General features: G+C 21.6%; 1 protein-coding gene across 3 annotated transcripts in view; it reads right to left on the bottom strand.

The window, feature by feature from the left end:
* The window catches only part of LOC122501270 (sortilin-related receptor-like), a 34,030-nt gene that overhangs the window by 16,173 nt on the left and 2,089 nt on the right, over positions 1-15,768 (bottom strand). For 2 of the 3 annotated variants that reach the window (XM_043610606.1, XM_043610605.1), the window contains exons 2-8: positions 12,688-12,732; positions 11,160-11,432; positions 9,333-9,491; positions 8,754-9,002; positions 8,379-8,635; positions 4,636-5,692; positions 2,467-3,007 (exon numbers count right to left, since the gene is read on the bottom strand). In XM_043610606.1, the coding sequence (XP_043466541.1) occupies positions 2,467-3,007; positions 4,636-5,692; positions 8,379-8,635; positions 8,754-9,002; positions 9,333-9,491; positions 11,160-11,432; positions 12,688-12,732 (2,581 nt within the window). The remainder of the gene's footprint in view (positions 1-2,466; positions 3,008-4,635; positions 5,693-8,378; positions 8,636-8,753; positions 9,003-9,332; positions 9,492-11,159; positions 11,433-12,687; positions 12,733-15,768) is intronic. The other variant, XM_043610608.1, reaches the window with a different exon arrangement.

Raw genomic sequence — 15,768 nt, 5'->3', positions numbered from 1 at the left:
ATTTGAAAAATTATTCCAAACATTAAAATTTATTTTAAAAAATGAATATTCAGTAAATAATTATTTTTTTACGGAGCTCAAATTTTCAAAAAATTTTAATTAAATAAATTCTGAAATTTGATGATTTAAATAAACTGGAAAATGTTATTCACGCTACCTTTTTCAATACAATTTGAATCGAATTTCTCGAAAGACTTCAATTATTTTTAAAAATTATAATATAAATTTTTCACAGAAATTCTATTATTTTTAATATAATTTTAATTAAATTGATGAAATGAATTCAATTTCAAAAATTTTAATCAAATTCTTGGCAACAATATTCTATTATTTTTATAAATAATCAAATTTCTCGAAAGAATTTAATTACTTTTAAAAAATAATAAAATTCTTCGAAATAAGTCAATTATTTTTAATTTAATTTTTCGAATACCTAAATTAAATTATTTTTAATAAAGTTTTAATTAATTTTCTCAAAAGAATTCAATTTGTTTAAATTTTTTCGATATTTTATAAGAATTATTATGTTTTGAATATAATTTTAATTATATTTTTCGAAATAATTCAATTATTTTTTCTAATTTCAATAAAATTCTTCAAAGTGATACAATTATTATTAAATAACAAAATTTCTGGTAAGAATTCAATTATTTTTAATAGAATTTTAATTAAATTTCTCTGAAGCAATGCAATTATTTTTTAAAAATTTGAATAAAATTCTTCAAAAGAATTAAATTATTTTCATAAATTTTAAAAAATTTCTTTGAACCTTTTCAATTATCTTTAAAAATAATAAAGTTTTTTGAAAGAATTTAATTTAATTTATTGTTTCTAAAAAATTTTATAAAATTCTTTGCAAGAATTCAATTGTTTTTAATACAATTATTTTTTATATATAATTTTAATTATATTTTTCGAAATAATTCAATTATTTTTCTTAATTTTAATAAAATTCTTCGAAAGTATTAAATTCGTTTAAAAAAATTTGATATAATTCTTTATGAGAATTCAATTACTTTTAATATAATTTTTAATTACATTTTGCAAAATAATACAAATATTTTTCTTAATTTTAATAAAATTTTTCAAAACTATTGAATTTTTTTTAAGTAAGAACACAAAATTGGTAAAATTCGTTATATTCAATAATCTTTAACATAATTTTAATAAATTTTTTCGACAGAATTCAATTATTTTTAATAGAATTTTAATTAAATTTCTTGAAGCAATTCAATTATTTTCTTCAATTTTAAAAAAATTTGAATCTTTTCAATTATTATTAAAAATAATAAAGTTTTTCGAAAGAATCCAATTATTTATAAACATTTTAATAAAATTCTTCGCAAGAATTCAATTATTTTGAATAATAATAACTTCTTTTTTTACAAAAATTATAAACTTATAAATTATTATAAACTTTACAAAAATTATAATAATATTTTTTTAAATTAAAGAATAATTCACTTTTGAACACAAAATTATGAGAAAAAAATTGAATTTACAAATAAAATGATAATTTTTAATTCCAAACAATTTTAATTGATTAATCTTTGTTATTATTTAAGTAATCGACAGAATATTAAATTAGAATTTTATTAATTTTAAAATTTAAAACATTCAAAGAGAAAAATTATGAAACAAATTAAGAAACAAAGAAGAAAACAAAAATAACTAACTTCTAACTGTGAACAGACATCTGGAATACAACGATTATTAATATAGTTTTCAACTGTAACTCATCCAAAAAACAATTATTTTTAGATTTAAACATTCTTAGGGTGAACAGACAAAAAATTCAAGAAGAATTAAATTATTTTAATATTCTCAAAGGTCACTTGACTCAAAAAACCAGCATTTTCTTATGAATTCTAAAAATTTAATATTTTCCCAGTACTTTTGATAAAATTTCCTGATTTTTCCTTGACATGTGGCAACCTTGTTAAAGATTTGAATACATTAATCTTCACATAGATTAAAACTTCAAAAATTGCAATTACATTTTAATTGATTTGAATTTATTGATTGTATTTGCGTTTCTTTAAAATTAAAATCGAATAAAATTAAGATAATTTTAAATTCAGAATTCAGAAAAAAATCTAATCATTTTTTTAAATTTTTATTTCTTTTACTTTTAATTTTTTAATTATTTTTTAATTTTTAAAATTATTTTTAAAATTTTTTTAACTATATTTTTAAAACTGTTTATTTTTTAATTTTAAGTTAAATTTAAATACAATTTTAAAAACTTTCGAAAAGGAAATAAATTATCAAAGTAACAGGTGAAATATCTAAGTGATAAAATTTTAAACATGTGAAAAAAAGTCAAATTGATAACAACCTGCGATGCAAAAAATATACTAATTTTACTTAAAATAAATTTAAATTGCAGAATAAATTAATTATTGAAAAAATTATTGAAAAATTATTGAAAAATTATTTTCAAAAAATCGAATAAATAACACTCACCATTTGGCCATTCAACGGACTCGTGGAATAATTGCTTGAAATTGGTACCATCCATATTGGCCCGATTGACTGATGCATTACCAGGCGCCCAATCGGTCCAGAAAATATATCCCCTCGATGGATGTACAGCGATTCCTCTTGGTTTTTGTAAATTATTTGGTCCCAATATTGTTCTTCTCATTCGTCCCATTGAATTGATGTCAGTTCTGATTATTTGAATTCTCATTTTTACACCGTCAACAAAATAAAGTACATTTGAAACCCAATCCAGAGCCATTCCCTCAATAGAACTAAGATCAGTCTCAACTAGAATTTCAGGGTAACTTGAGCCGTTCGAAAGACATTGCCTTCCAATCGTGTCATTTACAATATCTGCCCAATACAGGCAATTATTTCTCATATCAAATTCAATTGCAATAACATTCTTTAAACCGTGAACGGGTAATTTTTCCAATTTTTTCGTTTCCAAATCAATTCTAGAAATATGCTCTCGTTGTGCAACCAATAAAAATTCTCCTAATTCTGCCATTGGACATGGTATCTGAAATGAACAATTTTATTAATATTGCGAATCAAATAATTAAACTTTGCGATCGTTAATTAATTAAAAAAAATAGCTTTAAAACTGAAAAGAAGTAAAAAAAAGTAGCTTTCGAAAACTTAAACTTGACGATTAAAAACTCTTGTTTTTGTCGATTCAATGTGCAAAAATGTAACTTACTTTAATCAAAGTAATAAAAAAAAATTTATTATGTATTTCCCTAAATTCCAGAAAGAATAATATATTTTTTCCTTATTCTGATAATGATTTCAATTCTAATTTTTTATAAAATTCAATTATTTCCCAAATTTTCACTTACAATTCTTCGAAAATACGAAATTATATTTCAGAATAATTTTTAAATGTTAAAAAATAAAATTCTTTTAAACCTAATATTCAGTTCAATAAAATTTCACAAACTTTCCAATTATTTCATTTTTTAAAAATTATTCCCAAGAATTCAACTATTTTTAAATCAATTTTACTCATCATTTTTGAAAAACTTAATTTTTTCAGAATTTCCAAATTTAATTATTCAAAACTTCAATAATTTTTGTTAAATAAATATTTTAGTACTCATTGTTATTCATTTTTCCCCAGGAATTAAATTTTTGAATAATTTCAATGTAAAACCTTTTGAAATTTAATTATTTCTAAAACTTACAACTTTAATTTTTCAAAAATTCAATTATTGTTTAGAATTTCGAAATAAAATTGTTCAAGACTTTAATTTTGAATTTTAAAACTAATCAAATTCTAATTTAATGTTTCGAAGATTAAAAAATATTAAATAATTAAACCAAACTGTTTTCAATTAAAAATATGTTTTTTATATAATTTATTTATTAATTTCTATTAAAATTTTGAAACTGAAATAAATGAATTCTTGTTTAGAAATTTATCGAAATTTTTAAAAATATGTAGTTAAATTTCTTACGAATTGAATTCTTGTTAAGAATTTTATAAAAAATTTTGAAAAATAATTAAACTCTTGTAAAGACTTTTATCAAAGTTCTATAGAAAATAATTGAATTCTTACGAGAAATTCTGTTATTTTTAAATGTAATTGAATTCCAGTGAAGAAATATATTATTCTAAAAAAAAATTGGATTCTCTGGATAAGCTTTATTATAATTTTGAAAAGTAATTAATTATATTACGAAGAATTTTATTATTTTGACACAAAAATTAAATTTTTTTTTATAAAAATAATTGAATTTTGACGAAGAATTTCATTAAAATTCTTTAAAATAATTAAATTCGAGCTAAAAATTGTATTTAAATATTCAAAAATAGTTTAATTTTTTTGAGAAATTTAATTAAAATTGTATTGAAAATAATTAAATTCTCGTAAAGAATTTAATCAAAATTTTTAAAATAATTGAATTTTTGCGTAAAATGTTATTTAATTTTTTAAAATCACTGAATTCTTTAGTAGAATTTTTTTTTTATGAAAATAATTGAATTTTGACGAAGAATTTAATTAAATTAAATAAAATAAAAATAATAAATTCCAGCCAACAATTGTATTTAAATATTCAAAAATAATTGAATTTTTTCGAGGATTTTAATGAAAATTGTATAGAAAATATTTAAATTCTCATAAATAAATAATATCAAATTCCTACCTGATCTGGTTCATAAAAAGTGGAACGTCCACCTACGCAATCATCATTTGGAATTTTAATATAACCTTTTGTTCGATTATAAAATTCTCCAGGTGGGCAAAGCTCAGGAATTCTATAAGGATTATATTCCGATGTTTTGTTTCGAATGCATCGAAAAGAGAGTGAAGATTGATTTGTCTCTCGCACGAATCCAAAATCACATTGATAATCGTTCGCATCACAGGGACATGTATCAATTTTAACGGGCCTATTGTAATTAACACCAATGTAGCACTGAATATTTGCAGCTCTCCTCTGATAAATTTCCTTCCTTCCCAAAACACAAGTCGACAGCGATTCCCTCGGTGTGCTTGGACTCCAAAATTTAAAATCATCCTTCTCACAGACTTTCGTGAATGCCGTTCTCAAATCAATCTTAATAATCAACCACTGATGCTGTCCAACACCCGATCCAAACATCGTAAAAGTCGTAGTATTCTCACCAGGTTCCGTCATCAATCCATAAATTCTCAGCACATTATAAGTGAATTCGTGCGATTGCCAACTTTCTCCCTCATTTGTCGAGTACAAAATTTCTCGAGTCTCACCGCGAGATTTGAAATATTTAACGGCCACCAAAACACCGCCATGATCGCCCATATTGAAAAAATAATAGTCCTCCAACACTTGTTTCCAAGTGAGACCCGCATCTCTCGACATGTAAAGAGCTGGATGACCTTTAATGCTCGTTCCAACAGTTCCAGTTGCCATTATTATACCAGGCGCCGACTTTGAACTCATTATTGATGCCGCCCTTGTCACTGGATATAATTGGAAAAATTTCTGTCCAAGATGTAAGGAGCAATTTTTCGGACAATGCAAATAATAACCCTTGTAATTGTATTGCGGTGGATTGATAAGACCCCAAGTTGCTCCATGATCGAACGTTATCAACGATATTAAATGTTCTGGTCCAATACTCACTGACTTTGGAGCACCTTTTACTTGAGTGGCAATGTAAATTCCACGAAGACCTTCAACTTTATAAAGATCCGTGAAAGTTTCGTCGGCAACTTCACTGAAATTGCAATACAGAAAAGGTAATCGTTAAAAAACGAGTATATTTACTCTGCATTAAATTAATTTTTGTGCAAAAAAAAATTATCTAAAAATTCTGAAATTCGTTCAAATGAACGAATTTTTTTTGCTACTGGAAATAAAAAACAAAATTAAACATTCAGAATCTTTATAGCCTTTTTTTGCAGGTTTGATATAAAAATTTAATTTTGTTTTTCCCTGACTTTTCCCTGTATTTCAGACAAAATTTTGTCTTTTTCCCTGACCCTAAAAAATATTCTGATTCATTCTAAAAATAATTAAATACTAAAAAAAAATATTTTAATATGAATTTATATACAAATTTCTCTAATTGTAAAATTATTCGAAAACAACAACTTCTTTTTCAAATAAATATTTAATCATTATTATTTTCCATAGGAATTAAAATTCTTCAAAAGATTCAAATTCAAACCTTTATTGAAATTAAAAATAATAATTTAATTTAATAATTAAAAATAAGAATATATTATTATTATAAAACATGAAGATATCGAGCACTCCGAGTCGAAGACTCGGAGTAATCGATTTCTTCATATTTTATAATAAATTAAACAATGACCGAACGATAAAATCATTATTTTATATTATAAGAATATTTTAACTGTAACTTTATCAAATTATTTTCATCAATTCAATTCAATTATTATCTTTTAGAATTTTTCACTAAAATTTTCCTTTAAATTTTAATCAATTATTTTTAATAATTTTAGAAAAAGTTTTTTTTAATAATTTTCCAATTCATTTGTTTACAATTCAATTTTACACGAAATTTCGTTCATTCGGAAATTCTTTAGTTAATTATATATTAGAAAATAAAAACATGAAATAGGTTTTAAAAAAATTCAGCTAAACTTTTTCAAAAACATTAATTTTGCAGAATTGTTAGTTAAAAGTATGAAAAATTCAGATTTTTAAAGATTTTAATTTAAAACCTTTTCAAAAACATTAATTTTGCAGAATTATTAGTTAAAAGTATCAAAAATTCAAATTTTCAAAGATTTTAATTTGAAACCTTTTCAAAATTAAATTATTTCTAAAAATTTATGCTGTAATGCTTTTAATTATCAATTATTATCTAAAATTTTAACTGAAATCCTATTAGAAAATTCTACGAGAATTCACTTATTTCTTTCTTTCTTTCTTTCTTTTATAATCAGTTAACTACAAAAATAAATAATTTATTGAATAATTGAATTTTTCTCAAAATTGACTTCTCATAAATAATTTTACCAATAAATTTTTAAATCATTAAATTCTTTCGACGAATTTTATTAAAATTTTTAAGAATAATTACATTTTTTCGAGAAATTTGATTAAAATTGAATTAAAAATAATTGAAATTCTGTAATGAGTTTTATTATTTATGAAAATAATTGAATTCTTACAAAGAATTTTATTATTTACGAAAATAATGGAATCTCTGTAAAAAAAATTAAATAGATTATGAAAATAATGGAATTATTGCGAAGAAATTTATAAAAAAATTTGTAAATAATTGAATTCCTATGATATTTTTATTATTTATAAAAATAATTAAATGTTTTCGTAGAATTTTTACAAAATTTGTTTTAAATAATTGAATTTTTTTGTAAATTTTCATTAAAATCGTAAATTGTCGTTAATATTGAAAATCATTGAATTGAGGAAAATTTTTGAAAAGCAATGAATTTTTGACAAGAAACTTATTAAATTTTTTTAAAATAATTGAATTTTAAAGAAGAATATTATTTACATATTAAGATAATTGAAATTTTGACGAAAATGCAAATCAAAGATATTAAAAATCATTTAATTGAGAAAATTTTTTGAAAATCATTGAATTTTTACAAGAAATTTATTAAATTTTTTGAAAATAATTGGATTTTGAAGAAGAATTTTATTATTTACATATTAAGATAATTTAAATTTTGTCGAAAATGCAAATTTTTTTAGTGTTTTTAACTAAAATTCTTCTATAAATCCATTATTTTTAATAATTAATTAGACATTTACATTTAAAAATTTAACTAATTTGAGCAGAATTTAAAATATTACAATTTTTAAAAAATTTAAGTTTTAAAAAAATTCTAATTAAATTCATTCAAAATTGAAGTCTTACAAAATTTCAAATTAATACCTTTTGATGTTTATCTGTTTATGAATGAAGTTACTTAATTAGAAATTATTGTCAGAAATAGAAAAAATTGAAAGCTTCGTGGTAATTTCATAATTTATGAGACAAACAAAAAAAACACAAAAATTCACAATTTTCTTATGAATACCCTAAATATTTAATTTTTTCAAGTACTTTTAATAAAAATCCCTGACTTTTCACTGAATTCCCTGACCTGTGGCAACCCTGTTTTGAACTCATGATCAACAAATGAACGAAATATTTATTAAAAATGACTGATTGCAATAAAAATTAAAGACTTCAATTTTACAATTAAAAAAATTATAATTAATTGATAGTGACGCAATATTATTGTAATAGAAATTTAATTTGAAGAAAAAATAAACACATTCCATTCATTTAAACGTTCAGAACTTTAGAATCATTTGAACTCAATGACGCAAAATTATTGCAATAAAATTTTAATTTGAAGAAGAAATAAATTTCGTTCATTTAAACGTTCGAAACTTTTAGAACTGTAAAAAATACATACTTTAACCAACTTTCCGTCCAAGTGCTGTTTGGGAAAAATGTGAAAATCCCCTCGAGTGATAAAACAAACGAAGCTTGACGATTATCAACTACTTCGGAAATGTAAAGATTAACCAGCGTGTCGCTATGTGAAACCGCAACGAAAATACGATTGTGTGAAACATCGGCAATGTGAAAATCAAGAGCTGGCAATCCTCTGTCAAACTGGGCTTTCACAAAATTCTGATTTTTAAATGAGACGTACAGATCCAAATTTCCCTAAAAACATAAAAAAAAGAAATTTATAAGTCAATACAAAATTTAATTGATTAATTAATTTAATCAATTTTTAAATAAATTTTATCAACACAAAAAGTAAAGAAATGAATATTTTTACCGTTCGTGATTTTTTCGTCGCAAACATGTAATCTCCTCGAATTTGAAAATCTTCAACTCCAGTAATCACTCGTGAGTAATTTCGGCTAGACCAAAGTTGCACTGTGCCTAAATTAACAACCGTATTTCGACCCAATGCTTCAGCGCGTTCAATTATCAATGATTTGGGCCGCTCAGTTGTCCAGTAAAATGCTTTCACAAATTCATGAACAACAGTCCAAGTGTTGCCAAAATCTTTTGTTAACCAAAGCTGTAAAAAAATTTCAGAAAATTTCAATAAAAGTAAAGAAAAAATTTCTTTTTATTTTTAACAATTTTCTTTTTTCATCAATTAATTAAAGTTAATTTCAATTTTTTTTAAAAATTAACTTCTATTAAATTCTATTAAAATTAACTTCTATTAATTGATGAAAGAAGAAAATTGGTATCAGTGAAATAAACAGCAATGAAATAAAAAAAAAAGAAATTAACTTCTATTAATTGATGAAAAAAGAAAATTGTTTAAAATAAAAAGACATTTATTTTAGAGCTTAAAAAGAAATTCATTTTTATTTTGAAATAAATTATTAATTATACTCACCCTTCGTTTACGGTCAACTTTATCCAACACCATAAAATAATAATGTTCATCGTCAAAAGAAATTTCACTCGGCGTAAATGGAACTTCAATTCTCGTAATATTGTGACCAGAATTTCGTGTTATAAAAATTAATTTATTCGTACTATCGGCAAAAACGCACTGTAATAAAATAAGATAGATTTAAAAAAAAATTAATTCAATCCATGTCTCTAAAGTTTCCAACGTCCAACGATATTTTTATTACTCCTTTCAATTTGAATTTCATTACAAAAATATTAAAGTTTTTCTAATTGAAAAATTAATTTTTAACTAAATAATTTATACAAAAGGTTGCCACAATTTTATTTTATTTTTCCCTGATTTCCAGACAGAATTTTCATATTTTCTTTCATTCCAGATCATTTTTAAAAATTTCAATAAAGTTCTTAAAAAATTCAATTACTTTAAAAAATTTCAATAAAATTCTTAAAAAAATTCAATTTCAAAAATTTTATTAACTAAAATTTTAAAAAATTATTTTAAAAAATATTTAAAAATCCATTTATCTTTAAAAGTAGAAACTGAAAAATTTTGACTCTTTTTCTCTGATTATCGATTATTTTCAAAGATTTCAATAAAATTCTTTGAAAACTACAATTATTTTTAATAGAATTTTAGAAAATTTCAACTATATTTAATAGAATTTTAGAAAATTTCGTTTACTTGTTTATAAATATTCAATTATTTTTAAAAAATATAATTGAAATATTTTCAAAAACTAATTTTTCAGAATTTGAAGCAAAACTTCTCGAAACTTCAATTACTTGAAAATTCCATTTTTTTAAAAAAATTAGTAATTTTCTCTAACAAATTTAATTACATATTCTGAAGTTAATTTCACAAAATTTTCATTAATTTGGTAATTTTACAATAAAACTTTTTTAAAAATTCAAGAATCTTAAACAAATTGAATTAAAATTTCTCAGAAATTCATACTTAATTTATTTTAAATTCTAAATAAAATTACTTAAAACTGTAATAATTTTTTAAATAAATATTTAATTAAAAAGTTTTAAAGCTAAAAAAATTCAAGGTTTATATAAATGATTCAAAAATAGTTTTGTACATCAAAAATCAAAATTTCTATAGTAATTCTAGTAAAATTTGATATTTGTAAATAATAAACACCTTCCAAAATTCAATTATTTTTTGAATTTTTTAAATAAAATTGTTCGTCAAATAATTTACAAAAAACTATGCGAAATACTTTTTATACTAAAATTAATATAAATTTAAGTAGAAAAATGTTTTTTCAATTGAAACATTCACGACGTTTATACGTCGTGAAACGACGTATAACGATTGAAAAAAAATGTTTTCTGACAAAAACAATAAAAATTTTTTGTTTAAAAACATTTCATTGGAAATTAATTATGTATCAGAAAACTATTTTTCTACTAAAATGAATATAAATCGGAAAAATATTCTTTCTACTAAAATTGACGTAGAAAAACAGTTTTTCCACTAAAATTTTTTGTTCTCAAATATTTATTTGCAAATAATTGATCAAAAACTATACAAAATATTTTTTCTACTAAAATTTACATAAATTCAAATAGAAAAATATGTTTTCTACTATTTTACTATTGTAAATAAATCGTTGATTAAAACGTTGTGAACTTCACAAACGTGACATTTTCCTAAAATTTCTAATTTCCTGAGTTGTGTTTAATGCACAAAAAAATTTGTAAGTTGGAAACTTTAGAATAATTTCAGTTCAGTAATGTTTAATTTGAATTTAAAAGAAAATTTATAATAGAAATTATAAATTAAAATAAAAATACGTACAAATTCGTTAAATGTCGGATGATTATAAAACTTGTCGACACTGGCGTAAGAAGAATTTTTCTCTTCCGATATTTTAAATTTCTCCGTTTTATTATCAAACGAATCGCCATAATCGTAACTTATGTAAACAGCACTCGGATGACTTGCTATTACATTTTTATTGTTCTTATTCAATTGTGACAAACTATCTCGGGCAAGACATATTATAATACTGGACCCTTCGCCGACCCAATGAACCATCAGCTGTTGATGAGAGTCATTGAGCGCATTCACCTAGAAAAATTAATGCTCATTTAAATTCATTCAAATTCAAGTCAAATCCAGTTCATAAATTAAAAATAAACGTAAAATTAACCCTCAAATCCAAAGCATGCATGAAAATTCGAAAAACTGTATAAAAAATAAATAACTATTTTTACTAATTGTACGAATTAAATACCAAGTTAAAGTCCACAACGTTGATCAACGAAAAAAAAATTGTTCACTAAGTAAATTAATTAAAAATTACGCAGCAATATTGACACAAAAATATTTAGAAAAAAAAGATTGATGTTTATGTTTTGATAATAATTATTTTACAATTAAATATTAAATTAAAAATAATACTTGATTGCATTAAATAAATTTTTTTCGTTGATCAACGTTGTGGACTTCAACTTCGTAATTAAATTGTCTCGTCTATAAATACACAAATAAATAAATAAAAAAAAAAATAAAAAAGTATAAAAAGTAGTCAATAAAAGAGTATGAAAAGTAGTAAATAAAAAAGGAAAAAAATAGTAGATAAATAGAAAAGTAAAAAAAATATTAAATAAGTAAAAAAATGAAAACAGTAAAGGAAAAAGTAAGAAAAAAATTAAATAGGTAAAAAAAAATAGAAAGACAATAAACAAAAAAGTAAAAAGAATGAAAAAAGTAAATAAAAAAGCTATAAACAATAATGAATAATAATAAAAAACCATATTATTTCTAGCTGATTAATAAAAAACACTGGAAGCGTGAAAAGCAAAACAAACAGTGCCGTACTAAGTATTTTAAGTGAGTCTATCTTTCTTTTTAAATTTTCATTAAATAAATTAAGAATATGTTAGAAAATTAATATAAATATTATAAAAATTAATAAAAAATAAAAAAAATAAAATTTTTTATTTTTAGCGTTTGTGTTTTTTTGTTTTCTTTTTTTTCCTTGATCTACGTTTTGGACTTCAACTTCGTCTACACTGCAGGAAATTCCTATTGAACGACGTATGGAAATTATAATAATTAAGAAAATTTAAATAGTCAGACCGTGTAAATCTCATTACAAAAAATGTGTAAAAATCGAAATTTCTGGAATTTTATTTTTATTCGAAAATATATTCCCGAAAATATATTTAATTAATAGAACTTGTTTACTGAATTCCCAACAAATTTATTTTCTAATAAATCATTTAAATTTCTTGCTCATTATTATTAATATCAATTTCACAGTGATTGACATAAAATTTCAATAAGAATTTCTTTCAGTGTATCGAAAAAAAAATCTCACCGATCCCGGTATCTCCGGTCCAGTTTTCAATGTCTGTTCTTGACCCTAGAAAATAAAACAAAAAGAATTTTTTTTTCTTTTCCTTTTGTTACATTGAAAACAAAATAATAAAAATAAATAAAATTTGTAAGCAAAGTTTTTTACATTTAAGACAGAAGTGCTTATCGTGCCGAAAGGCTTATCTCTCTCTCTATATATATATATATATGTATTCATTCCCGTTCATAAATATCACAGAAGCTTTCAAAGTGAGTGAAAATGAATCATAGAGAGACTTTGTGATGACTTAAATGTGTAGTTGCTATTTGTCTGCTTTAGTTAATATACGTGCAAAAAAAAATATATATCAAATGAAAATGTGTTGCATGACTAATTTTTAATAATACACAATAAAAAATAAAAACGTTAGCAATTATTGTTCGCATCTTTTCTGAATATATAAATTCTAAGAAATTTATCACAAAACGTATATCATCAACTCGTGAACACTGCAACCGTTCAACATTGAATCATTTTAAATGTAATTAGAGAAAATAAATTTAATTTAGTCCCAAGAACTTTTCGTTACATAAAGAGAAAAAAAATATCTTCAATGTCAGATTATCTTAAAAAAATCTATTTTTCACAGAGAAAATTCGCATCAGTGCGCGATAAAATTGAACAATTAATCAAATAAAAAAAAAATGATAAACAATTTTCAGGAACAAAAGAAAAATTTACACCTTTCATGATAATGTTAATCTCTCTTTGCGAATTTAAAAATTTGGAAAAAAATTGTGTATACAAAAAAACATTACAAAATTGTTTCTCATATAAATTCTTTGTGTCAAAAAAAAAAAAAAAAAAAATAGATTCAGGGCTCGAACCAGTGAAAGTATTTAAAAATACGGACTTTACGGACCAAAAATGAAAAATTACGGACCAATTATACTGACAAAAATATATAAGAGAACATTTTATGTACTTAAAACTATAAATTAGATTTTTTCATAACTAAAAAACATGAAGATATCGATAAGCGATCGATTACTTCATGTTTTATAATAATTAAAGATAGAGTGATAAAATCATTATCAATTCAATTATTATTTGCAAGAATTTTTAACTAAAATTCTTCTTAAAATCGATTATTTTTAATAATTTTCGAAAAAGTTCTTTGACAATTTTCAAATCCATTTCTTTACAATATTCAATTTTGCGAAATTTCAATTATTTGTAAATTCTTCAATTACATATGTATTAGAAAATAAAAACTTCAAATAATATAAAAAAAAATTCGCAATTAAAATTTCTCAAAAAAAAATAATTGCACAGAATTGTTACTTAGTTAAAAATATAAAAAATTCAAATTTTCGAAGATTTGAATCTGAAACCTTTTCAAAATTTAATTATTTCTAAAACTTTACGCTCTGATACTTTTAATATTCAATTATAATCTAAAATTTTAAGTGAAATCCATTTTTAAATCAATTTTTATGAGAAAATTCTACGAGAATTTCATTATTTAAAAACAAAAAAAAAACAATTTATTGAATAATTACATATGAATTATTACATTGCATTGAATTCTTTTAAAGAATTGTATCAATCAATTTTAAAATAATTTGAATTCTTTTGCAAAATTTTATTAAAATAGATATTAAAAATAATTAAATTAGGGAAAATTTTTGAAAATAATTAAAATTTTGCCAAGAAATTTATTAAATTTTTTGAAAATAATTCAATTTTAGAGAAGAATTTTATTATTTATAAAGATAATTGATAATTTACGCAAAGAATTGCATTAAAAATTTTGAATGCAATAATTTTATTCTTTAAAGAAATTTAATTAAAAATTTATTAAAAATAATATTTAAATTCTAATAAATAAATTGTAGCAGAGGTTATTAAAATAATTAAATTTCTTTGATAAATTTTAATAAAATTTTTAAGAATAATTACATTTTTCGAGGAATTCGATTAAAATTGTATTAAAAATAATTGAAATTCTGCAATTAGCTTTATTATTTATCAAAATAATTGAATTTCTAATAAAAATTTTATTATTTCCCAAAAAAATTAAATACCTGTAAAAATTGTATTATTTATGAAAATAATTGAATATTGCGAAGAAATTTATAAAAAAAAATTGTAAATAATGAATTTCCTGTAAAATTTTTATTATTTTTTGAAAATAATTAAAAGTTTGTGTAGAATTTTATTAATTTTTTTTAAATAATTGAATTCTTTTGGAAAATTTTACTAGAATAGTATTATAGATACCTATTAAAAATCATTGAATTGAGGAAAAATTTTGAAAATAATTGAAATTTTTCCAAAAATTTTATTAAAATTTTTGAAAATAATTGATATTTTGGAGAAGAATTTAATTACTTCTAAAGATAATTGAAATTTTGACGAGAATTTTTAAAAAATTTTGAACATAGTTGAATTTTTGCGAAGAATTTTATTACTTTTGAAAATAATTGAATTCCTTCAATCATTTGTAATTTCTCTAAAATTGCCAAGTTGAAGTCCACAACGTTGATCAACGAAAAAAAATTGTTCATTAAGTAAATTAATTAAAAATTACGCAGAAATATTGACAAAAAAGTATTTAGAAAAAAAGGATTGATATTATTTATGTTTTGATAATAATTATTTTACAATTAAATATTAAATTAAAAATAATACTTGATTGCATTAAATAAATTTTTTTCGTTGATCAACGTTGTGGACTTCAACTTCGTCTAAAATTATCCAAATTATATCGTATAATTTACGTACTTTACGGACCTTTTTCAATCAAATTACGGACTTTAAGGACCTTTTTTCAAAAAAACGGACTTTTACGGGATTTACGGACCTCGTTCGAGCCCTGATAGATGCGAAAGAAAAACTTTTCATCAAGGTTTTTCTCAATTACACTGATTATATTTTATCAGAATGCTTATCACATCTGCCTTACCTCTCAGTTTATTTTGTACATGTTTTGTATAATCTCGTATCATTTAAATGTAAATGTGTTAATGATAAACTATAGAGGATACAAGTTTAATTAACTTCCAAGCTCAATTTAATTTAAAAATAATTGCATTTTTT

This window comes from Leptopilina heterotoma, unplaced genomic scaffold (genome assembly GCF_015476425.1).
Source record: "Leptopilina heterotoma isolate Lh14 unplaced genomic scaffold, ASM1547642v1 Lhet_206, whole genome shotgun sequence".
NCBI lineage: Eukaryota > Metazoa > Arthropoda > Insecta > Hymenoptera > Figitidae > Leptopilina > Leptopilina heterotoma.
This window is presented reverse-complemented; position numbering and strand designations above follow the sequence as displayed.